The sequence below is a fragment of the Balaenoptera physalus genome, assembly GCF_965194825.1.
Source record: "Balaenoptera physalus genome assembly, chromosome: 6".
NCBI lineage: Eukaryota > Metazoa > Chordata > Mammalia > Artiodactyla > Balaenopteridae > Balaenoptera > Balaenoptera physalus.
The window spans coordinates 3,286,262-3,310,390 of NC_138885.1; the positions used below are offsets into that span (position 1 = coordinate 3,286,262).

Genomic DNA, 24,129 nt, shown 5'->3' on the forward strand with positions numbered 1-24,129 from the left:
CACAGAGCCAAGTGGACAGGGTGCTGGAAGGTGCTCAGAGAAGCTTTTGCAACACTGTGAAGAACCCAGCCTGCGCTGATGTTGCACAGGGGAAATAGTAACTTTTAAACAGTGGAGAAACCTGGCAGACACCACCCTCACCTAGAAGGCTTATGGAGAGATAGTCTGAGACTACTGACATCCCTATTGAACAGTTCTTCTGACTTCCTTTTTTGCTAGGCCACAAAAAGGAACAAAAAATTTGAAAAAATTCTCCCACCACTCCACTCTGTTAAGAACCTTTGGATTGGGTGTGGGCTGACCTGTTGGCCCACCTACAAGTCTGGCATTTGGCAAAAAAGGAAAAATGCCAGTCTCTCCAGCTACAAGTGGCAGCTTGCATCCACCAGTGATTGGAGGTAACTGCCTTTGGGAGGGCTTTTGTTCCAGACTCTGGAAACTCCACGATACAAACCAATTTCCTAACTGAATAAATTACAAAGAAAAAAAAATTAAAAAGAGAATTCTATAGGATAAAAGACTTAGAACTTATACACACATGCTCATATCAGCATTATCAAAATAGTCCAAAAGTGAAAAACAAACCAAATTTCATAAACTGATGGATAAATAAGGTATACACACGCAATAGAATACTGTTTAGCAATAAAAAAAGGAATGAAGTACTGACACATGCTACAACATGGATACATTTTGAAAACAATGCTAAATAACACCACATATGGTATGATTCCGTTCCGTTACCGAGTCGAAGTTCATACTGCTCGCCGCACTACAGGCCAATAATCGAGAGACGAGTTGTTGGGACGAGGAATAAGACTTTATTTGGAAAGCCAGCAAACCGAGAAGATGGTGGGCTCGTGCCCCGAAGAAACATCTTGCCTGAGTTAGAATTCAGGCTCCTTTTATACTAAAAGAGGAGGAAGTAAAATCAAACACTTCCTGGTTCCCATCAGCCTCTGGAGAGGATGTGTTAATTTCTTCCTCCCTGCAGTCATTTACAGGCGGACCTGGTCAGGATGTTTCCTGTGAGTTAAACAAAGGTATTTTAGCTCACTACCTGGGAAGCAGGGTTCCCAGAGATGAGCCATTATGTATAACTCAAGCTTATAGGCAACATCCCTTTAGTGATTAGCTTGTAATAGAATACAAAAGGTTCTTCCCTATTACAGTTCCTACGGAATGTCCAGAATAGGCAAGTCTATAGAAACCAAAAGTAGATTAGTGGCTACAAGGGGCTGGGGGCTGAGAGTTGGGAGATGGTTGGAGAGGAATGGGAAGTGACAGCTAAAGAGTATGGAGTTTCTTTTAGGAGGGACAAAAATGCTCTAAAATTAGACTGTGGTGATGGTTGTACAACCCTGTAAATATGATAAAAAAATATTTAATTGTACACTTTAAACAGGTGAACTGTGTGGGACATGCATTGTATCTCAATAAAGCTGTTTTAAAAAAGACAAGCGGGGGCTTCCCTGGTGGTGCAGTGGTTGAGAATCTGCCTGCTAATGCAGGGACACGGGTTCGAGCCCTGGTCTGGGAAGATCCCACATGCCGCGGAGCAACTAGGCCCGTGAGCTACAACCACTGAGCCTGCGCGTCTGGAGCCTGTGCTCGGCAACAAGAGAGGCCACGATAGTGAGAGACCCGCGCACTGCGATGAAGAGTGGCCCCCACTTGCTGCAACTAAAGAAAGCCCTCGCACAGAAACGAAGACCCAACACAGCCATAAAATAATAAATTAAATAAATTAATAAAGGGAAAAAGATGGTTCAATTTTAAAAAGCAAACAAATAAAATAAAAAAGACAAGAGACTTGTCAATCATTTGCAATGAATGGACCTAAGTTGGATCCTAGTTCAAACAAACATAACGTAATCAGGGAAAACTGAACATTAACATGTAGAATTCGGAATAATTGTTGATTTTTTAGGTGCGACAGTGGTATTGTTATTCCTGTTGAGTCTTATCTTTCAGAGATATATGGAAATATTTATGGATGAAATGATATGGTGTATGGGATTTGCTTCAAAATAAACGAATGGAGTGGATAAAGGGAGTGGGTGGGGCTATGAAGGAAACCAGACTGGTCAACATTGAGGTGGGTTCATGGACTCACTGTACAGTCCTCTCAGCTCTTATGTTTGGAATTCTCCACAATTAAAAGACTTAATCAATCAACATAGAGGTGAACAACTGTTTCTATAAAGAGCTAACAGGTCACAGAGAATACACATACAGTAATAGCCAATGAGTATTTGAAGATGCATAACCTCTGTCATAATTAAAGAAATGCAAATTCAACTGAGGACCCATTTTGCACCTACGGCTTGGGCAAGATGCAAAGTCTGACAGTCCACAGTGCCGACAAGGACACAGGAAACACTCAGATCTGCTGATAGTGGCTGGGAGAGACAGCCTCTTGGAGGACAATTCTGCAGCATCTATAATCATTTTCAAGACACAATTCCACTTGCAGTAGTTTACTCATCAGATATACTCGCATAAATATGCACAGAGGTATGTTCAATGTTCCTGAAGCAATGTTTGTGGTAGTAAAAACAGGAAACAACTTGAGTGTGCGACCATCAAAGAGTGGTGAATCCACACATACCAGACATCCTAGATAACCTAGAAATATTCTCGGTAATCCAGGGAGAGCCTAAGGAGATCCCTAAAGGGAAAGATGGTCATTATAAAGCTTTCCACTGCTGGTGAGTCCAAGTGCACTGGGTTCTCTGAGGAACTTTAATTACACTCAAAGGAGGCCACAATGAAGTGAATAAATGGTTTGCCTCTTGTTTATTTTCTGCCTGTCCCTGGCTGAGAGCTGGCCCCAGCGCCAAGCCCTGCTCTAAGTGAGACTTCCGTGCTCACATTATTATCCCCACTCCCAGATGATGAAGTCACAGGGCCCCGACTCCTGAGTGACAGAGAGCAGCACCAAATCTCCCAGGGTAGCACCAAACCCTCTGTGGCCCAGGGACAAGCCAGCACATCAGGCCTGCCTTGTCCTAGACATGATGTCACCACCAGGCCTGAGAATGTCCCAGAGCTATCAGGTCCCCAGCTGAGGAGACCCCACATCCTTCACGCTCAGCCTGACAGCCCTGTCCTGGCCACTCAGAGGCTAGCAGGGTGCTGTGGCAAACAGACTTTATTCTGACCTCTCCCCAGCTCCCGGGTCCAGGTCCACATCCTGACTGGTGAGTGGGCTCACTCAGCACTCAGGAAGACCCTCTTGTGTGCAGTGTTGGTGTAGGGGTGCCAGCGCCACTCCACGTCTGCTGTGGCCTCCTGTTCCAGCGTGCCCAGACGGATCATGTACACTGGTGGAGGGGGATGAGATATGGTCACTTACACAGCCAGCATGCCCCCCACCAGATGTGGTATAAAGCCCCAAACTCACACTTCAGCTCAAAGCGAGGCCCAACCTCGGTCAGCTCCACATTGCGGTGGTTGGTCTTCTTGTACACATGGTGCCTGGGGCAAGGGGGGCAGGGCAGGAGTGAGGAGAGGCAGGGAGCAGCTTCGGGGTCAACAACAAACAGCACAGGGACGCAAAGGTCAGGACACCACTCGGGCCCAGCCCACTGACCCACCGGAAGGAGATGTAGTCGTGCTGGTTGGCGAAGGTGATGACCCGGCGGCTGTCATCTTTGGGCACAGGGAACAGGTAGCGGAGTATGTCGGAGACCTGGGGCAGAAGGAAGAAAAGTGGAAAATGCCCAGCCTGGCACTCCAGGCCCCCAGCCCTCACCCCACGGCCTCAGACTCACCCGCTTACCCAGGCGGGAGGAGAAGCCATGCATAATCAGATGAGGCTTGGCCTCCGACGCTGTGCCCAGGTCGGGGATGTCATGCCGCATGACCACGTTGCACAGTGTGAAGTACGCGGTTGGGCCAAAGGGCAGGTGGCTGACAATGAGCCCCACTGGCGGGGCCAAGTAAGCCGTCAGAGACCCTCTGCTCCCAGCCAGCCATCATGGCAGCACCCTGCTCCCTCCCTTCAGTCTTACCAGGTGTGCCTCGATGCTCGTGGACAACCAGCAGGTCAGTGACCCCGTTGGCTTTGCAGGCTCGCACCAGCGCCCCTACCTCATGCCGGCCACGGTTCATGCGCTGGGCGCCTGGGAACACCAACTTTAGCTCCTGCATATGAACTCCCTCTGGTTAGGACTGGGGCTCCTGGGGCCTGAGCATCTCCCGCTAACCCCATCGACTGGTACCTTTGCAAACATCTTGAGGCGGGAACTGGGATCTCGGGAAGTAGTGATCATGACCTTGGGATCCTCAACCCCTGCCCATCGATACTCATCATCCATGTGGTTGGTCACACCTGTTAGGAGCATGAGGGGCAAGAACGTGACAGTGTCTAGAGAAGTGAAGTGCTAACTTGGGGTGGCCAAATCCACCTAGAACAGCACTGTCTGACGAAAGGCTCTCTACCTGCTCTGTGCCAACGGGGTGGCCCCCAGCCACACTGGCTACAAACACAAGTGTGACCGAGGAACTGAATCTTTATATTTAATTTTAGTTCATTTAAGCGGTAGTAATCACATGGAGCTAGTAGCTACCATGTTAGCACAAGTCCAGATTCTGTTAAGGCCAAAGGTATCAGGCTCCATTCCCTCATAACAAATATTTATGTTTGTGATTCCTTTCATATTTGTTGAATAATGCAGTGAATGAGACATCTGAGTGCCAATGAAGTGCTGGTAGCTGAGGACACAGCAGTGAACAAAATGGACACTGCTCTGCCCCAGCAGAGCCCACTGTTCTAGTAAGGGGGACAACCAACAGACAAAGCAAAGCAGAAAGTGGGGTAATACTGTGTCATGTAAATGGAATTGGGAGCACTCAGGGAGAGGTCCCCTGAGGTGTCATCTGTACAGAGCCACGAGGGCACCTGGGGGACAGTTTCAGGAGTGGGAGCCGCACAACCTTTCTTCAAGGTGTCTGAGGAATGACATGGAAGCCAGTGGGCTCAACTGCAGGGAGTGAGGCTGGCCCACAGGGTCAGGGAAGGTCACCTTCACCGCCGGCATCGTCAAACTCCAGGGAACCCTGTAAGGCCAGAGCCTCCCTGCGTAACTCGGTGGGAATCAGGCGGTTCTCTGCAGAGGGAAGACAGAGGGGCTAGTGAGACACATGCATGGAGCCTTCAGTTTATACAACACTGAACAAACTTGATGGAAAAATACCCCTTTTACTCCCTTCTGAGCAGAGAGGTGATACGTAACGGGGGGGGAGAGGGATGAAACTGTTTTTGGCTACATGCCAACCTGCTAACTGGTTATAGGAGATTTCATTTACTATGGTTCCTGATTCTCAAGACTTGAAGGGTTTCTAAAATATTTAATCACAAGTATGCACTCCCTTTGTAGTTAGAAAAAAATTAACAATTAATTTTTAAAGAATAAATGGAAACTGTTCTTTCTATACAAAGGTGGACCAGAAACCCTGAAACCTTCTGACAATAAAATCATTAATCATGATGCTCTGGGTCAGAGGTTTCCTCTGTGACCTAACGCTGGACTTGGCAGAGGGGCTAGGCTGTGGGCATGCCCACTTTGGAGCATGCCCTTGAACCCAGCAGGTCCCTCCAACATGCCCTGGACAAACTCTTGCACATGGAAGAGAATGTTCACAGCAGCAGGCCTGCCCCAAACTAAAAATAAGCTCCACACCACCCACAGGGAAATGCATGAAGACCCTGTGGAATATTAACCTGCAGGAGCCCCACCTACACTCAATGGATCTTAGAAACAACACTGAACCAAAACAGAAAGCTGCAAAAGAATACACGCAACCTAATACTACCTTTACAACTAAAAATCGACCAATATGATTTAAGAATACAAACAAGCATGATAATCCTCAAAAAGAACAGCAAGGAAATGGTTCATTTTTAATCAATATTCAATACCGTGTTTACCTAAGTTGGGGGAAATATATCTGAATTTAAATATATTGATCATTTTTCATTTCTTAACATGGGCAGATAGGTCAGAGGTGTTTAACTTTATGCTTGACATAAGTATTACATACACATACCTCATATACTTTATATGTCTAAAACCTAAGAAAATCAAAGTGAATCTAAAATAGAGATATGGAGTTGATGTACTATCAGATAGGAAACAGAGCTCCACCAACATGAGAACCAACAAAATACGGATAAATACGGCATTTCCAATCTGGCATGTGTGACAGGCTCTTCATTAGAACGGCAAATGGAAAGCGGGGAAAATACTGCAAAGCTAAATTCCTAATTTACAACGCAAATAAAATTAAGTTCTACACGAGTTAACAGTTTTAAAATACAAGGGACTCATAACAGCACCAAAAGACAATAAGATATTCTTGTTACCTTGTAGTGAAAAAAGTAGCAAGAATAAAAACGACAGAGGGGAAATATAGAACCACGTGAAATGTTTAAATTTGGGAAGACCTAGACACTGTAAATAAAATCACTACGCAAGTTGTAAAATCTGGATACTGCAGCATAAATGACAAGTAATTCACACCATCATGAAAGCGACATTTGCAACCCATCAGGAAGATCCAACCGGAAAGGAAAATGACCAGTAAATACCTGAAAAGATACTCACCACACTAACACAAGTAAATGCTAATTAAACGCGTTTGACACCACTGGCCTTTTTCCCGTTGGGTTTTAACAGGAAAGCCCAAGGGTCTTTACAGTGACTGGGGGGCGGGGACAGACGTACCCTCGAGCGCACGCCGAACCTTGTCCTTCCTCTCCTGGGCCGTTCGCCGAGCTTCCTCACAGGCCTTGCGATACAGGTACTCGCGACGAAGGCGGGCCTCGCGGCGCAGCTGGGAAACAGCAGACCCGCTCAGACAACCCTTTTTCGCCGCGCAAGGCCGGGCACAGGAAACACCCGCCCCGAGCCCACGGGTCACATCCCCAGCGTCCGCGAGCCCCCGACCTCCAAAACAGGAGCTTAAACATCCCTCCTACCATCCTGGGCACAACTTCCACGTGGGTCCAGGAGTTCTCTTCTGGCGCCGCCGGTACCACGCAGTCGTCGCTTCCGCCCTCAACCGAGAAGGCCGCTAGAGGCCTCACTAGATTCTGCTGCTGCCGAGAATGCCCAAAGTTAAAATGGCGAACGGTGGCTGGGAGTCGCAAGGCGATTGGCCAGCCCGAAGCTGGAGCAACTACTAGGCGGAGGGGGGTGGTGGTGGTCAAGGTGCTGTCACGTAGCTTAGAACGGCCGTTAATAAAGGCGTCGGCCGTGGCTTCACTACCTACCGTGCGGAGCGGGATGCCCAATTAGAAGCTAAAATAATCATAACTGTAGGCTCGAAATAGTGCAGCAACTGTAAAAGCTGCACAGCGATTGACCGGATGATCGCCTAGCGGCCGGTTCTAGAATTAAATTTAAAGCCGCTCCTCCCTTAAAATGGTTGCCGAACGGCTATGCCTCCTTCCATCGCCACTGCGACAGCCGTACTTTAAAAAACGGCCGATTCCAAAAGCGATTCGGAGACACCCACAGATCTCGCCGACTGTCCGGGTGGCTGGTCCCCTTCCGGTGCTCGCGTGACGAGGCGCTAATCACCTCCTCGGACCGCTGCTCTGAAGATGCTTATCCTTAAAGGAGCTAAGCGAGTTGCCTCCACCCAGTGGGCGTCTCGTCCCAAGGCTGGGAACGCCCCCTCGGGGACGGACCTCGCGCGCCTATTGGCTGTCCTTCTGGCACGGCGGACGCTGATTGGGCGACCTGGGGAGCCGGCTACTGACTGTGTGCGGACCCATGGCGGCGCGGAATCCGCGAGCCGAGCTGGACTCTCTTCTCCTGCAGCTGCTCGGGGACCTGGAGGAACTGGAGGGGAAGCGGGCGGCGCTGAACGCCCGGGTGGAGGAGGTGGGAGCCTGGGGCGGGAGGGCTGGCACGCGAAGGTTACGGAGTTTCACCGCTCTCCTCTCTCTTCCCAGGGCTGGCTCTCACTCTCCAAAGCTCGCTACGCCATGGGTGCGAAGTCGGTGGGGCCTCTGCAGTATGCCTCCCGCATGGAGCCCCAGGTCCGCGTCTGCACCAGGTGAGGTCCCTTTCACGCTGCAGCGTGTGGGCAGGCAGGGGCCAGGTCGGGGCCGCCAAAGGTCCAGCCTCCCTTCTCGTTCTTTAGCGAGGCCCAGGACGGACTCCAGAAGTTCTGGATGGTGAGAGCCGGCACCCAGATTCCAGAGGAGTTGGGACCCCGCGAGGCAGGTGAGTCCCCCCGCCCCTTCTTCCCGTAGGGCCCCTTCCGATGTCAAAGACAAAATGCACGGGACAACGGAGGAGATGATTTTATTTAGGCTGTTGCGGTAGAGAGAGCACCGCAGGTCTGAAGATCAGAATGTAGAATGTCTCAGCAGAGTGGTTTTTTGCCTTAGACTTTTACAGAGAGAGAGAGAAAGTTATAGGTGAGGTCCTTTACAGTTGGGATTGCTTTGCAATCAGAGGAAGTCTCAGCTGCGCAGAAGATATTTATTTCTGTGTCTAGCTAGTTTCAGGGGGACAAGTTTCTAATCTCAGTTAATCATTCGTGAGACAAAGAACGGGGAGTTGAAGGGTCTGTCTGGCCTTTCAGCATGTTCAGGCGAAATGGGAAAAGTCATTGTGTGGCTTTTTCACGGGTAAACAAGGGGGGTCATTTGCTGGTTTTGCAATAGTCAAGAGAAAGAGTGGACAGATTCACATGAACCACAAGGGGAAGGGTGGTTCTTTGTAGTAAGCTGTTTTCCAGAACATAAAAGGTTGAGAGGATTTTCCAACCATCAGTATTTTCTGGGATCATGAGCTCAAGTAAAGTTTAACACTGTGTTACTGAGAAAACAAGGGCCAGGTAACAAGACCGCCAACCTCCAGCCTTTCTTTTTACAGTTCTGCGCAGGCGCAAGGGTCTCACGAGGACCCCGGAGCCAGACCCCTCCCCAGCTCCCCAGGACCCTCTGAACTGGTTTGGAATCCTGGTTCCTCACAGTCTACGGCAAGCTCAAGCCAGCTTCCGGGAGGGTGAGTGGACCCTCTATCTACAGGGAGCACTTGAGCACAATGCCAGGTCTGGGATTAGTCTGCAAAGGGCTTTGCAGGTTTTCTCCATTGCAGACTTTTGTTGCACACTTTCTGTTTTTTCAAAAAGCATTTATTCGCTGTTGGCAGAGTTCCAGGTTCATATTAGGTGCTGGCAGTAAACAAAAGGGACAAACACCCTCATGGGATGTTTATTCTATTGAGGGCAGAAAAACAACATGCAAACAAATAAGTAGGCCCTAAATATAATACCAGGTAATGAGACTTGCTATGAAAAAATAAGGTAGAGTATGGAGTGGGCTGGGGAAGCTGTTTTTTGATTGGTAGCCTGGAAAGGCCTCTGAAGAGATGAAGGAGAGAGCTTTGGTGATCTGGGGGAACAGTGTTCTAGGTGCAGGGACCAGCCAGGGCAGAGCTCTGAGGCAAGGTTGTATCTGGAATGGCAGAGAGGAGGCCAGTGGTCTAGTGGAGGGGGGCGGGGGGCGGGCCGTGGAGGATGGGGTAAGTGGTGGGAAGCTGCACGTTTTTTCAAGTAAAAGCCACAGGATTTGCTGACAGATCAACTGGGCAGTAAGGGAAGGAGAGGAGTGAAGGATGAGCCCACAGTTTCTAGCCAGAATGCCTGAAAGGGTGGATGCCCTCACCTGGAGTGGGAGGGCTGCAGAGCAGCAGCCGAGGGGAAGTCAGGAGTGGTGTGGGGTGTGTTCCTGGTACTGTGTGCTGGAGATTCTGGTCAGATGGTTGGCCACATGCATCTGGAGTCTGGAAGAGGACTGGGCTGGAGAGAGAGATTTGGGAGCCCACTGCATGACACTGGTTTTAAATTCCCAAGTTGCTAACACAGACACAGCATTAAAGTTGAAATGAGATAAGATCAGCAGAGGTCCTGGGAATGTGGACAGTATGTAAGAAGGGAAGAAACCAGTCGAGGAGACTGAGAAGCAGCAGTGAGGCAGGAGCAACACCAGGAGGGTAAGATGTGCCCTGGAGGGAGGTGATCAGGTGTGTGGCCAGCTCTGCTGCCAGGCAGTTCGGCTGAAGACAGGACTGGCCAGTGGACTGGGTGGTGTGGAGGGCCCAGAGGACTTGACAGCAGCTGTTCCAGGAGAAGCATCAGGTGAAAGCAACGTAGAGGTGGATCCAGAGTGTGGACCACTCTTGGGGGCAGAGAAAACAGGTAGAAGGAGAGAGGACAAGAGCAGTGAGGGGCTGTGATAATGGAGAAAAGAAGGAAGGAAATAAGGGCATGAGACTATATTATGATCTGTGAATTTTTGGTTCCTGGTGGGTGATATAAGGGGGTCAAGGAAGTATTCTGAGGAGGTGACATTTTAGCAATGACCTGAAGGACATGAGGGTATGGGTCCAGTGAGGTTCTTGAGGAGCCAATGCAAGGCTATACCTGGAATGTTTTAGGAAGAGTGTGAAGGCCAGAGAGGCGTGGGGATGTCCAGAGCCCCCTGAGTCATTTGTCACCACAGATAACATGGTGACAGTCTCTCTTCTTCCTCTAGGTCTGCAGCTGGCTGCAGACATGGCCAGCCTTCAGATCCGCATCGACTGGGGTCGAAGCCAGCTCCAGGGGCTGCAGGAGAAACTCAAGCAGCTGGAGCCCAGGGCTCCCTGACCTGCCACCACAGAAGCAAGGCAGTGAGCACAGCTGTTCTTCGATGTGGCTGCATTATCTCAGGCCTTCTTCCTTCACAGATTGCCCCCTCACCCCAGCTATTCCTCCCTCCTTAATACTTCTCTGGTCTGCATGTTTCCGACTTGGTTAGGTGGGGAAGTTTGAAGGGATAAAGTGAGTAATGTTGAAAGTCACTACTATGAAACCACTTCTACTGTTGTCTCAGGACATATTCATGTGGGGCAGGCACAAACCTGTTAGGTTAGTTCATATCACTGAACAACTGTAACAACCTGATGCATAAATCAGCTGTGGTTTTTCATTAAAGGATGAAATATTGCACAGCTAGTGGCAGGGAAGGACAAGAAGTAGGTGCTTCAGTTTCACTAGATCCTTAAAAGTGATTTTGATGGAGGAAAAAACCGTACACAGCTAACAGATCAGGACAGAATGATTCCTCATCAATAAAACACACATACACCCGAGTAGATGGGCAGCGCTTGGCAGGTTTTAAGCCAGAAAGTAAAAAGGATCGGACCTAGATTTTCAAGGGAAATCTTTCAAGAGACCATTCAGGTTTTTAAAAACTTGACTTTATCTTTCCAAGAGTGAGTCTTTTAATTTGTTGAAGGGCCAGGAACTCTGTGTCAATTCATATTCCTACTGGCTTGTTGATATTTTTAGCAGTTTCTAGGCGCTAATTGTTATGTTTGGTGGATGTTAGTTTTTTGTTCATAATATGAGATGTAAATTTTTTTTCCCAGTTTGTCTTTTAATTTTGCTTATGGTGGTTTAAAAAAAAAACAAAACAAACTTTTTATTATAAAATAAAATACATTACATTAAACTTCACAGACCAAATGAATAGCTCAAAGAGCAGGGTGAAAGCTATCATGAGCATCTCTCAGCTCTTGTGTTTTTAAGTTAGTTTTCTTAGTACGGTTGAATTTATCAATCAGCTGTTGTATGATTTCTTGCTTTGGGATTGCAGTTGATGTGACGGTAAGGGAATTCGCCAGTGTTTTCCTCAAGAACTTTTGTGTTTTCAGGTGAGGTACAGGGTGAGTCCTGCACTCAACTTCCTCTTTTCTACCACAGGTCCACATACAGGGGACCACCCTTATCGCCGATTTGTGATGCCACCTTTTTCTTTCGATTAATCTCAATGTTGTATACCCGTACCATATTCTGGCGGTTCCATTCTGTTTCATTGATCTTAATGTCAGACACAGGAACCACACTGTTTTAATTCTTGAACCTTTAATACATACTTTAACCGCAGTAGCGCACATTTTCTGGTTGGAGGGAATTTTTTTTTTTGGCCCGGCCGGGGGGGGCGGGGAACTACGTTGAGCTTGAGTCGTCCGTGAAAAAGCCTAATTGAAACAGTGAAAAGGAAACGCCGTGACCGGAGGAAAAAAGGGCATCCCTCCACCCACACAAAAGGTTGAATTTCAGACCAAAACCCGTTACCAACAAAGTGCCAACCTGTGAGATCTTCAAGCTAAAATGAGTGAAAGATAACACCCCATTTTTGCTTTTCGAGGAAAAGATTTTCACGGGGAACCCGGTCCTGGGGCGGGGGGAGAAGGGGTGTCTTTTGTTTTACATGTCAATTGACATCGAAGGACAAGCAATAGCCCTCCGTTATTTACTGTTGAAGTTGGGTTTTGGTGGCGGCCAGGATCCCAGCGGGGTGTGCTAGTGCGGAAGGTGACAACGACTAGCACCCAGCCACCCTCGCTTCTGTTCTTGGCAACACTTCCGGGAGGAGGAGTTCCCGCCCCTGGGAGGGGCCCGGATGTGCCGGCGGGCGGGTCCGTGAAGCGCGGGCTCGCGCAGCCGCAGTCAGCACGGATTTCTACCAGCGGAGCAAGGCCTGAGGTGCGCAGATGTGGTGTGGCGGCGCTGATGACAAGCTGACGGAAATAATATATGTTGCATCGAGGAAGCGGTTCTTTCAACGGTTCCCATATGGTCTAGCGGTTAGGATTCCTGGTTTTCACCCAGGCGGCCCGGGTTCGACTCCCGGTATGGGAATGTTGAGTTGTTTTTTTTTTGTTTTTTTTTTTTCTTACTCTTTAAACTTGCCACAGTTTGGCTTTTTTCCACTAGCACACCTCACGTCAAATTAAATGTCTCTCTCCGTTTAAACCTAGAGAAATTGAGGCCCGGGAAGCTCTGGGCCCCATCCGTCAGCGTATTAATCGGAAGCGTCAATTTTCATCACGTCATTGACTAGTTGTTCTACCAGTGAGTTACATGCGGTACCATATCCACTACAGGTGTGAGTAACAGTAGTAGTTACAGGTTAAATGTTTACTCCAGTATGTGAGTATTAGACCGCCGCCGTGAAGGGCGCCCTGGGTCCGGCCCCTCCCTCGAGGGCGGCGCTGCCGCAGCCTGGCTCCCGGGCCTGCGGGGAAGGTGGGGCGGCCGCTGCGGAGCTGAGTTCGCGGAGGGGCGAGGGGCAGGCTGCGGAGGGGATCGGAGCCTTCCCCGACGGTTTTAGCTCTCTTTGGCCCGGCGGCCGCTGCGTTTGCCCTGTGGTCCAGTGGTTAGGGGTCCTGGGTTCTCACGGGGGCAACGCGGGGTTGCGGGCCGCGCCCGCACGCCACGCCCCCCGCACCCCAGCCCGGGCACACTTCCCTTCGAAAGGGGAGCCAAAGCCACAAACATGAGTTAGGAAACGCCTTCCTCCGTTTTCCATCCCTTTACCCTGTCGGATCAGTTAATCCAGGGAGCTTACGCGCAGGCCCGAGGCCCTGTCCCCAGGAGCGCACTACCGCACGCGTGTATTCATTGACACTTCTGCGCGGGGGGCGGGGATTATCTCCATAATCATAATAATTTTTAGCGTGGAAGTTACAGTAGGCTACAGTGGTTTCTGATCTGGCATGCAGAGAGCTTGGAAGTCATTCCTGTCCTCACAATAAGGAAAAAGCTGAGAAAACCACAGTTTAGCCACTCGTCTTAGATCATGAGGAAATTGAGGTCGCGGGGCCACCTGCTGCCTCGAAAACTGGAGAGAACAGTGAGGACAGAGAGCCAGGCCTCACCAGGCTCAGAAGCGGCTGCCAGAGTCAGCAACTTGTAGGAAAACTCGGAGGCTCACTGAGTGTCACACTTGTGGGTTTTACTCCAGGAGCCCTACCAGGTGCTCCGGGTCAGGACTGGAGAAGAAGCCCCCGGTGCTTCTGGCAAGGGGAGGGAGAAAGGAACCGTTCTGAAACGAACCAGCGCAGCCTGTCCTCCCTAACAAAGGCCCATCCTCAGGGAAACTGTTACAGAGCATACCCAACCTGGGGGAAGGGAGATACGGAGCTCCAACCCTTTCTCGCCATCCTGTGTCACATAAAGGGAGGAACAGAAGCTCAGAAACACTTGTGAAGGTCACAGGCCAGGGGCTGGTGCTCAGGAAAAGACTAAGCCCTAGCCATAGGATTCTAGACACTTCCCCTCCGCCCAGGTCTTACCACCACATAACTAAAGCTCCTGTGTTACAATAATAGGGGACTATAGCTGAAGGAACTGCTAGGCTCAGAATCTGTGTAAGAGGTCTAATGGGAAAGCCAAAGACAGCACAAGATAGAAAAATAAGAACACCGGAGGAAATTTTAGCCTCTGACACCTACAACTAGAGCAAACAATAAATACAGCCTGGTTCCTAGCCAGAAAAATACAAAAGCTCACACTAAAAGCCTATTTACCTCAGTTCTTTCTACCCGATACATCATGCGTAGCTCTTAACAAAAATTTAAAAGACAGATGATAAAACAGGGACCGTTTCTATGCCCTTGAGCCCCTGAAATTATTCAGACAAGCCAATCCTAACTCCCGTTGCCCTGCCTCTGCCTCTTGACTTCCCCTTGGTCAGTCTCTGTGTCCCATGCCTCCACATGCGTCCCTACTCCCTCTCTTGGGAATGTTGCAATAAACTGTTTTCAGTGGCAATTGTCTCCTAATCTGTTGGCCTTACAATACCTAAGTAATAATAATAAAACATTGAAACAATTGGTCCGGCAAGCAGAATGGTTTGATCTCAGACCGAATGACTGCTCTTGATTTTCTAACAGGTCTTCCAGATGGCAGCAGCAGGCACGCTGCTGGCTGGCATGTTGTTGCTGTAGCCAAAACTGCTTTTTGTTGCCTCTACCAGATGTTGCTGTGAATCCCGTTCATAAATTTTGGAACTTGTGAACAAAGTCCTCCCCTAGTTCCTATCTGAGTCAAGGTGTCAAGTGTCCAGGACAGAGTACCCGGGGGTAGTTCAAATTAATTGGCTACTTGTGACAGTTGAAAGGCTCCTCCAAGGAGAGTGAGGGGTAACTCTTTCCAAGTGCCATGGGATGGATCTGAGCAGCCCACTGGGCAACACTGAGAAGTGGTGGGGCCATCAGAGTCATAATATTCTGTAACAGAGTTGGTTTCTTTGGCTTATTCCACATGATGGCAAGGGACTACTCTGAGACTACTCTGTCTCAAGCCATTCATGGGGTCAGTGTGAGGGCATCCCAGCTACAATGACACCCCCAAGTGTTGCCCAGTAGGGTATTTGCCCTTCCAGAATTTGAAATGAAATCTTTAAAAAAATTTTTTTATTGTGATAGAATATACTTCATAAAATTTACCATCATAACCATTTTTTTCTCTTTTAAAAAATTTATTGAAATATAGTTGATTTGGGGCTTCCCTGGTGGCGCAGTGGTTGAGAGTCTGCCTGCCAATGCAGGGGACATGGGGTCGAGCCCTGGTCTGGGAAGATCCCACATGCCGCGGAGCAGCTGGGCCCGTGAGCCACAACTACTGAGCCTGCGCATCTGGAGCCTGTGCTCCCAACAAGAGAGGCCGCGATAGTGAGAGGCCGCGATAGTGAGAGGCCCGTGCACCGTGATGAAGAGTGGCCCCCGCTCGCCGCAACTAGAGAAAGCCTTCGCACAGAAACGAAGACCCAACACAGCCAAAAATAAATAAATTAATTAATAAATACTGAATGTTCTCCAGCTCCTGTAATAACCTGCAGCTGTTTGACCACTCGGTGCAAGAGGCTGAATGTTGTCCCTGGAGCTGCTTCAGACCAAAGCAAAAAAAAAAAAAAAAAAAAGTTAGTTTCTGGCGTACAGCAAAGTGATTCAGTTATACATATATGTATAAATATTTTTAAATATTTATTTATATTTTATTTGGCCTTGTGAGGTTTTAGTTGCGGCACGCGGGATCTTCATTCTGGCGTGCAGGATATTTAGCTGTGGCATGCTAACTCTTAGTTGCGGTAGGTAGGATCTAGTTCCCTGATTAGGGATTGAACCTGGGCCCCCTACATTGGGAGTACAGAGTCTTAGCCATTAGACCACCAGGGAAGTCCCTAGTTATACATATATATATTATAATAGTTTGCATCTGCTAATCCCAAACTCCCAATCCATCCCTCCCCCACCCCCCTTCCGCTTGGCAACCATAAGTCTGTTCTGAGTCTATTTCTGTTTTGTAGACAAGTTCATTTATGTCATATTTTAGATTCCACATATAAGTGATATCACATGGTATTTGTCTTTCTCTTTCTGACTTACTTCACTTAGTATGACAATCTCTGTGTCCATCCATGTTGCTGCAAATGGCCTTATTTCATTCTTTTTTATGGCTGAGTAGTATTCCATTGTGTGTGTGTGTGTGTGTGTGTGTGTGCCACATCTTCTTTATCCATTCATCTGTCAATGGACGTTTAGGTTGTTTCCATGTCTTGGCTATTGTAAATAGTGCTGCTATGAACATAGGGGTGCATGTATCTTTTCAAATTAGAGTTTTGTCCAGATATATGCCCAGGAGTGGGATTGCTGGATCACATGGTAACTCTATTTTTAGTTTTTTGAGGAACCTCCATACTGTTTTCCATAGTGGCTGCACCAGTTTACATTCCCACCAACAGTGCAGGAGGGTTCACTTTTCTCCAACACCCTCTCCAGCATTTGTTATTTGTAGACTTTTTAGTGATGGCCATGCTGACCAGTGTGAGGTGGTACCTCATGGTAGTTTTGATTTGCATGTCTCTAATAATTAGCGACGTTGAGCATCTTTTCATGTGCCTGTTGGCCATCTGTATGTCTTATTTGGAGAAATGTCTAGTTAGGTCTTCTGCCCATTTTTTGATTGAGTTGTTTGGTTTTTTGTTATTGAGTTGTATGAGCTGTTTGTATATTTTGGAAATTAAGTCCTTGTCAGTCACATCGTTTGCAAATATTTTTCTCCCAATCTGTAGGTTGTCTTTTCATTTTGTTTATGGTTTCCTTTGCTGTGCAAAAACTTATAAGTTTGATTAGGTCCCATTTGTTTATTTCTGCTTTTATTTCTATTGCCTTCATAGACTGACCTAAGAAAACGTTGGTATGATTTATGTCAAAGAGTGTTTTGCCTATGTTCAGTCCCCTCAGCTTGGGTCTTTGCTTGAGTGGAAAGGACAGATGCCAGGACCCTAATGATCTTTCTAGCTCTAACAGCCTGTGATTCCAGTTAAATTAAAAGGAAGGAAATCATTTTGGCCCCCCTCTCAATGTTAATTTTTTTAATAATTAGCAGGAAATCTTCAGGACCGGTCCCCAGAATTGGTGGGCTTGTCTTCTGTGGAGGTTTGGCGCTGCTCTGGGTGGGCCAGAACTTTCAGCCCAGCCTACGCTCCTAGAGAATGTGTGCCGGGCCCAAGAGAATGAGATTAAGTGGGCAGTGAAGTTAGCTGGATCCTCTATAGAGGCATAGCAAACTCCTGGGCGGTGGCCCTTGGCACCTCAAAATCCTTACCAGACCCTGGTCCAGCATCTGGAAACTCTTGTTTCCAATTTTTTTCAAAATTCAAAACTTTTTCTCCCTGTTTTCTACTAGCCTCTGAAATTTCTAAAGTAGAATTTGGACCCAGCTGGGGGGAAAATTTTTTTTTAAGGTACATCTATATCTTGCTTACCCAGAAATAACTTTTCACTTTCATTTCTACCCATCAGAAATATGGTTAAAAAAGAAAGTTCTGAATGTGTTTGGAGAGAGTGAGCAGTTTGGGGTGGAGGCGTATTTTGGGCCAGCATGACCCAGGGGTCCCTGCATCTGAGAGTCCTACTTCATTACTGGAGAGACCAGCCAAATACTCATAGAACAACTAGAAAATGACCAAGTGCTAAACAGGCTTCCAGAGCAAGAGAAAGGCCTGGACTGGACAGAGCTCACAGAGCTCCTTAGGTTTCAGTAAGCCTCGAGGGGGAGTGAGAGTTCAGGCAGAGAAGGTTCTTGAAGAACAGCCTCTCAGAACACTGTGCAAGGACAGGTCGACAAGGTAACCCAGGTTATGTAAGGTCTGGGGTCGCTCATTCCTTCATCATCCAGTTCTGCCTGTTCTGGTGGAAAGAGAAGAAGGGAATGAAAAAGAAAAGTGGAGAAGGGCCCTAGAGCTGGGCTGTGCCCTCTGGGCCCTGCTGGCTCCAGGTGGGTTGGGACAAGTGGCGCCCCGCAGTAGAGGCTGTCAGGGCTCTGGCTGGGCTGCATGACGGCCCTGCGGACGCTCGTACGACCAAGGGCCCAAGTCCCTGAAGTCCCTACCCCCTCAGCCCCAGCAGCTGGACCTCGTGAGCTCTCGGAACCCAGCAGGGCCGGATCCGGAGTATCCCGTGATGGGAGGGCACAGAGAACACCAGGACCTTGAAATGCTGGAGGCCCCTGGTCTCAGGCACACAGCAGGCTGGCCCGCCTCCTACTTTCCAGACGCAGCTGGTAGGAGGCATGGGCAGCAGAAGCGAGGCCTAGCGCCTGGGCCAGCCAGTGGTGCGCCCAGACCTGGCAAGCAGGAACCTCGCTGTGCCTGGTCCAGAGCCACGTGGGGAGCCAGAGTGGCCAGAGCAGGCCGTGGGCTTCTGGGGCCCTGGCGTCAGAACATATCACGTGGAACCTGCCCCATCTCCCCTGACCTCAGGAGCAGGGTTACTGACCTGGTTATTACTTTGTTTGCAGACCTCCTGGGGACACCAGCTGCTGAAGGCTTTAGCCTCCCACCCCCTCCCTCTCCCGCAGCTCTTTCCAAAGACCCCCGTCCCTCCTCCCTCCCCGCCCTCCAGCCACTGCCCTCCCCATCCTAAAATCCCACCTGCCCGCTACATCCCAGTGGCCTTCGGCGGCCCCCTGCGGCAACACTGGCAGGAGGCAGCATTCCAGCCCCTCAACCTCACAGCCCCACCCAGACTCAGGGCAATGGGGTGGGCGGGGGCGCTGACCGAGGGGACCCCTAACGCGCAGGCAGCCGGCTCCCTACGTCCTTGAGTTCTTCCTGTACTGGGAGCTCTGAGAAATTCACAAGGCCGGGGCTGCAGGCCGCAGCCGACTCCAGCACAGTCATTCCCTTTCCCAAGGGAAGGACATTCCCTTGGCAAGGCAGGGACAAGCCAAGAGGACGACTGTCCTTTTGCACCTGGACCCCATAGTACAAACTTGTGTGCCCTTTGGTCCCAAGGACACAAGACCTATCTGAAGCCTCAGGCCCCGCTGGCGTGCTCATCGATATTGCTCTTACAGAGCAGCGGGTGGGGCTGGCAGGGCACCTTGCAAGGAGCAGCTGCAGCACTTCCTGGCCCAGCTGGAGCAGACTGCCCTCCCTCGGGGAGCTGCTCTCTCCCCCACAGCCTGCCCTCTCTCCCTCTCTCTCTCTCCCCCCCTCTCTCCTCTCTTGGCCACCTGTGGGCAGGGTTCTGGTCTGGGTGGGTTGCATGGTGGGTTTGCAGGAAAGGCTGGACTACTGCCCTCTGGACTTCCCGGCTGGCTTCCATCGGGTGGAGCAAGTCTGAGCTGAACTGGAACACAGTACTCAATGCTAGCAAACCGTATGCTCAAAATGGACCAATGGCTGACGTGAAATTTGGAATACTTCTTACAACTACCATTAAATATGTAGTTTCCATGTGCTGAAAGTGACCTCCATCCCACATCTTCAAATTAAGGGGAATAAAATGGTTCATATGTGACTCATATAATTGCAGTGATAAGTGCAGGCAATTTAGTCATGAAGGAGAATGACCCTGTGTGATTCTCTTTGTTCAGTTCCATGAGTCTCTGAGGACTTTGTGAGGTGTCACACTTTAAGTATCATTACTGCAGCTCAAGAGATCATTTGAAATGCATTTCATAGACCAGTAAATGAAAGTGTGAGAGATGAGTCCAAGGTCAACAGATCCAAAATAAGAAACCAGATAGTTATGTTTTTTTCAAAGGCATGCATCAGCCACTTCGATACTTGGTATGCTAACACTGTCCACCTAGACTTTAAATCCAACCTCACTGACCCATATATGAGGTGGTCGAGAAACATTTGGGTGCTTACTTGAAGTCTTATTTAAAAAGTACCCTTTACTGCTGCAACAGTGAAGTACAGTTCCTTAGTACATAACACTCCTTTTTTTTCTGGTCTACATTCTGGTTCCTTGTCACCATCCTGGGTTCCAAGTGAATATGAAAACACAAGGGGAAATAGTTTCCTCAAAATCACTACTTCAACTGATTTAACCTATTTACAAAAACAGGAAGGTCTGTCAGAATGAGAAAGTTCTTAGAGACCAAGGAGTTGTTACATGGGCACTCCAGCAGGTGACCACTACACCAACCATTCTTTTTTCAGATCATTATTCCTAGGGGTTTATTGATTTTATAAATCAAGTTTGGGCTTTGTTAATTTTCTCTATGGTTATTCATTTTCTATTTAACTAATTTCTGCTCTTTTTATTTACTTCACTTACTTGGGTTTGATTTGCTCATTTTTTTTTTCTAGCTTCTTAAGAGGAAACTTGGATAACTGGTTTTAAACTTATCTTTTTTCTTTTTTTAATGTAAGTATTTAAAGCTATACATTTCCCTCGAAGCACCACTGTAGCTACATCTTACCAAATTTGATATGTTACATTTTTATTATCATTATTTGAAATATTATATAATTTCTTTGTTATTTCTTCTCTAAAGCATGGGGTTTTATAAAATGTATTGTTCAATTTCCAAATATTTAGGGCTTTTCTAGATATCTTATTATTACTGTTTTCTAATTTAATTCCAGTGTGGTCAGAGAACATTTGTAATATTTTAATATATTGGTTTACATTGACCCAGAATATCTCAGTGTAATGGAAATAAATGGAAATGCTAGAGTAATGGAAATAAAAACAAAAATAAACAAATGGGACCTAATGAAACTTAAAAGCTTTTGCACAGCCAAGGAAACCGTAAACAAGACCAAAAGACAACCCTCTGAATGGGAGAAAATATTTGCAAATGAAGCAACTGACAAAGGATTAATCTCCAAGATTTACAAGCAGCTCATGCAGCTCAATAACAAAAAAGCAAACAACCCAATCCAAAAATGGGCAGAAGACCTAAATAGACACTCCTCCAAAGAAGATATACAGATTGCCAACAGACACATGAAAGGATGCTCAACATCACTAATCATTAGAGAAACGCAAATCAAAATTACAATGAGGTATCACTTCACACCAGTCAGAATGGCCATCATCAAAAAATCTACAAACAATAAATGCTGAAGAGGGTGTGGAGAAAAGGGAACCGTCTTGCACTATTGGTGGGAATGTAAATTGATACAGCCACTATGGAGAACAGTATGGAGGTTCCTTAAAAAGCTAAACAGAACTATCATACGACCCAGCAATCCCACCACCGGGCATATACCCTGAGAAAACCATAATTCAAAAAGAGTCATGAAAAAAAAAAAAAAAAAAAGAGTCATGTACCACAATGTTCACTGCAGCACTATTTATAATAGCTAGGACATGGAAGCAACCTAAGTGTCCATCAACAGATGAATGGATAAAGAAGATGTGGCACATATATACAATGGACTATTGCTCAGCCATAAAAAGAAATGAAATTGACTTATTTATAGTGAGGTGGATGGACCTAGAGTCTGTCATACAGAGTGAAGTAAGTCAGAAAGAGTAAAACAAATACCGGATGCTAACACATATATATGGAATCTAAAAATGGTTCTGACAAACCTAGGGGCAGGACAGGAATAAAGACGCAGATGTTGAGAATGGACTTGAGGGCACGGGGAGGGGGGAGGGTAAGCTGGGATGAAGTGAGAGAGTGGCATGGACATATATACACTACCAAATGTAAAATAGCTAGTGGGAAGCAGCTGCATCCCACAGGGAGATGAGCTTGGTGCTTTGTGACCACCTAGAGGGGTAGGATAAGGAGGGTGGGAGGGAGATGCAAGAGGGAGGAGATATGGGGATATATGTATATGTATAGCTGATTCACTGTGTTATACAGCAGAAACTAACACACCATTGTAAAGCAATTATACTCCAATAAAGATGTTAAAAAAAAAAAAAGAATGCTAGAGAAACAGAGGCATGTTGCTCAGTGAAAAGGCTTGCTCTTATCTTGAAAGCTGGGGATCGTCACTGAAAGCTTTTAGCATGGGAGTGACATGATCTGTGTTGTAGAAAAATCACTTTTTCTAAATGTAAGCTTGGCTTGACAAGAGGAAGACCGGTTAGGAGATGGTTGCATCCAGGTGAGGATGGGAGTGAATGAAGTAAGTCAGGGCAGAGGTTTGAACAGGAGCTAATGTGAGAGCCACTCAAATCTTCAGGTTCTGGCATTGGGTTGGGCAAAAGTGGTGAGAGGGAGGCACTGAGGACGACACTGAGGTTTCTGGCATGGGCAAATGAGTAGTGTAGGATGGTGGGTGAGACCTCCAGCCTGGGAGTCAGAGACATTTGGTTCTGTATACAAACTTTAAAAAAAAAAAGGATCCCTGTCCTGGTGGGGGATACAGACTGAAAAATACTCACTTTCAATACTAAGTAGTCACAGCAAAGATAAAGATAAGTACAGGACCCAGCCTGGGATGGGGAGGCATGGTGGGAGAGTGGTTTAAGGCATGCTTGCTAGAATTTTACGGCATTGGAGTAAAGAAGGTGAGAAAGGTGCTCAGGATGGAGGGGGCTACATGCCTAAGACACAAAGGAACGAACAGGATGGTGGCCTGGGAGATGTCCTTGACTCTCTGGCTTGGGTTCCACTCACCTGCTAACAGCACCCAGATCTACATTTCAAGGCAGACTGCTGCCTCTGTCCACTGGCCACCGCCACATCAAAGTCCCACCTCAAAGCAGTGTATCCGGTGAGCCTTCCCTGCACGTGCAGCCCCCCATCCTGAAGTGCCCACTCAATCTGCTCCTCATCTTCCTGACCCGCCTTGCTCAGTGACGCTCCCAGTCACACAGGCTAACACTTCTGGGATCCTGAGAACCAGCCTCGACTCCTCTCTCTCATGCCCCATATCCAACCTGTCACCAAATTCTATTCCACTTTTTCAAAAGTTCTAGAACCTTGTAAAGCAATTATACTCCAATAAAGATGTTTTTAAAAAAAAGTTCTAGAACCTGCTCCATCGCCATTACCATCTTTATTCCAGTTTCCAGCAGCCGTAGGAGCACCTCTCTCTTTTCACATTATTTTAATTGAAATATAGTCTATATACCATAATATATCCTTTTAAACTGTCCGATTCAGTGTTTTTTTAGTATTTTCACCATGTTGTGCAGCCATCACTCTTATCTAATTCCAGAACATTTTCATCACTGCAAAAGAGAAGCTCTGTACCCATCAGCAGTCCCCATTCCCTCCTCCCCCTTCCCTCTGTCAACCACTAATCTACTTTATGGCTCTATAAAGTTCCCTGTTATGGACATTTCACATAAAGGAAATCATACAATATGTAGCCTTTTGTGTGTTTGCTCAAGAATCCATCTCAGGAATTTCTCGGATTTCTTCAATATTACGGCAGTGATTTCAAAGCCTGCTTCACTGTGAATTTCATATCAAAATGAATTAAGCATAACGTTTTTAAGTTTCATCTATGTTGTAGCATGTATTAAACATGTTTTTTATTTTCTGTTTTCTGATGCTTTGACATCTGGGGCCTTGCTGACTCTGGAGGGATGGCCTCTCCCAAGGCTAGCTAATTCTTAGAGATAGTAAATGACTCCTCTGCAAATGCACCTTTCATTTGCAAACCAACCAATTCACTGCCCACCTCCTTTATCAGGGTCAATACCAATATCCACCTGTCCTAATCACCCCAGGTCCAGGTACCAGACAACTAGGGACAGCCTCTATGCCCCAGAGCCCACTGAAATTATTCAAAGTAGTCAATCTTAAACCTGTTTCCCCTGCCTTGCCCATTACTTCCCATGGAAACCACAATAAAGTTTCTTGCCCATGTTTTCTCTTCACTCCCTCTGCCTCTTGACCAACGCTGTGCTGTGTGACTCCCCGTGGCAGGCTGTGCCCCCTTCTTTTGGGAATTGTGAGTAACAATTATCTTTTCAATGCTAATTGTCTCCTGATCTGTTGCCCTTACTAAAAACCTCAAAATTTCTACTAATACACTGTATTTTTTAACAGTTGGAA

At 47.5% G+C, this 24,129-nt stretch overlaps 2 protein-coding genes across 3 annotated transcripts; one reads left to right on the forward strand and one right to left on the reverse strand.

Moving 5' to 3' along the window:
• Nucleotides 1–798: 798 nt before the first annotated feature.
• IMP4 (IMP U3 small nucleolar ribonucleoprotein 4) lies at nt 799–7,654 on the reverse strand. 2 transcript variants are annotated; one of them, XM_082466472.1, is made up of 11 exons: nt 7,525–7,654; nt 6,986–7,105; nt 6,732–6,840; nt 5,031–5,114; nt 4,227–4,336; nt 4,017–4,149; nt 3,777–3,931; nt 3,600–3,694; nt 3,407–3,480; nt 3,165–3,326; nt 799–1,026 (listed from the first exon to the last, which is right to left on the reverse strand). In XM_082466472.1, the coding sequence occupies exons 2-10, from the start codon at nt 6,986–6,988 to the stop codon at nt 3,214–3,216; spliced, it is 876 nt and encodes a 291-aa protein (XP_082322598.1). In that variant the 5' UTR covers nt 6,989–7,105; nt 7,525–7,654; the 3' UTR covers nt 799–1,026; nt 3,165–3,213. The 2 variants fall into 2 exon arrangements, with proteins under 2 accessions (XP_082322598.1, XP_082322597.1); XM_082466471.1 differs by having other exon boundaries at nt 6,986–7,102; nt 7,280–7,647.
• Nucleotides 7,655–7,731: 77 nt separating this feature from the next.
• VMA22 (vacuolar ATPase assembly factor VMA22) lies at nt 7,732–11,955 on the forward strand. Its single transcript, XM_082466473.1, has 5 exons — nt 7,732–7,895; nt 7,967–8,070; nt 8,158–8,240; nt 8,898–9,029; nt 10,562–11,955. The coding sequence occupies exons 1-5, from the start codon at nt 7,785–7,787 to the stop codon at nt 10,672–10,674; spliced, it is 543 nt and encodes a 180-aa protein (XP_082322599.1). The 5' UTR covers nt 7,732–7,784; the 3' UTR covers nt 10,675–11,955.
• The last annotated feature ends 12,174 nt before the right edge of the window (nt 11,956–24,129 follow it).

Bases quoted from the DNA above. Each gene is read 5' to 3' on its own strand.
- IMP4 (XM_082466472.1), bottom strand. The intron at 4,337-5,030 runs GTGACCTTCCCT...TGCTCCTAACAG, and splicing joins TGACGATGCCGGCGGTGAAG to GTGTGACCAACCACATGGAT. The intron at 3,327-3,406 runs GTGAGTTTGGGG...CCCCTCCACCAG, and splicing joins GCCTCGCTTTGAGCTGAAGT to TGTACATGATCCGTCTGGGC.
- VMA22 (XM_082466473.1), top strand. From the start codon at position 7,785: ATGGCGGCGCGGAATCCGCGAGCCGAGCTGGACTCTCTTCTCCTGCAG. The intron at 8,071-8,157 runs GTGAGGTCCCTT...CTCGTTCTTTAG, and splicing joins CAGGTCCGCGTCTGCACCAG to CGAGGCCCAGGACGGACTCC. The intron at 8,241-8,897 runs GTGAGTCCCCCC...TTCTTTTTACAG, and splicing joins GTTGGGACCCCGCGAGGCAG to TTCTGCGCAGGCGCAAGGGT.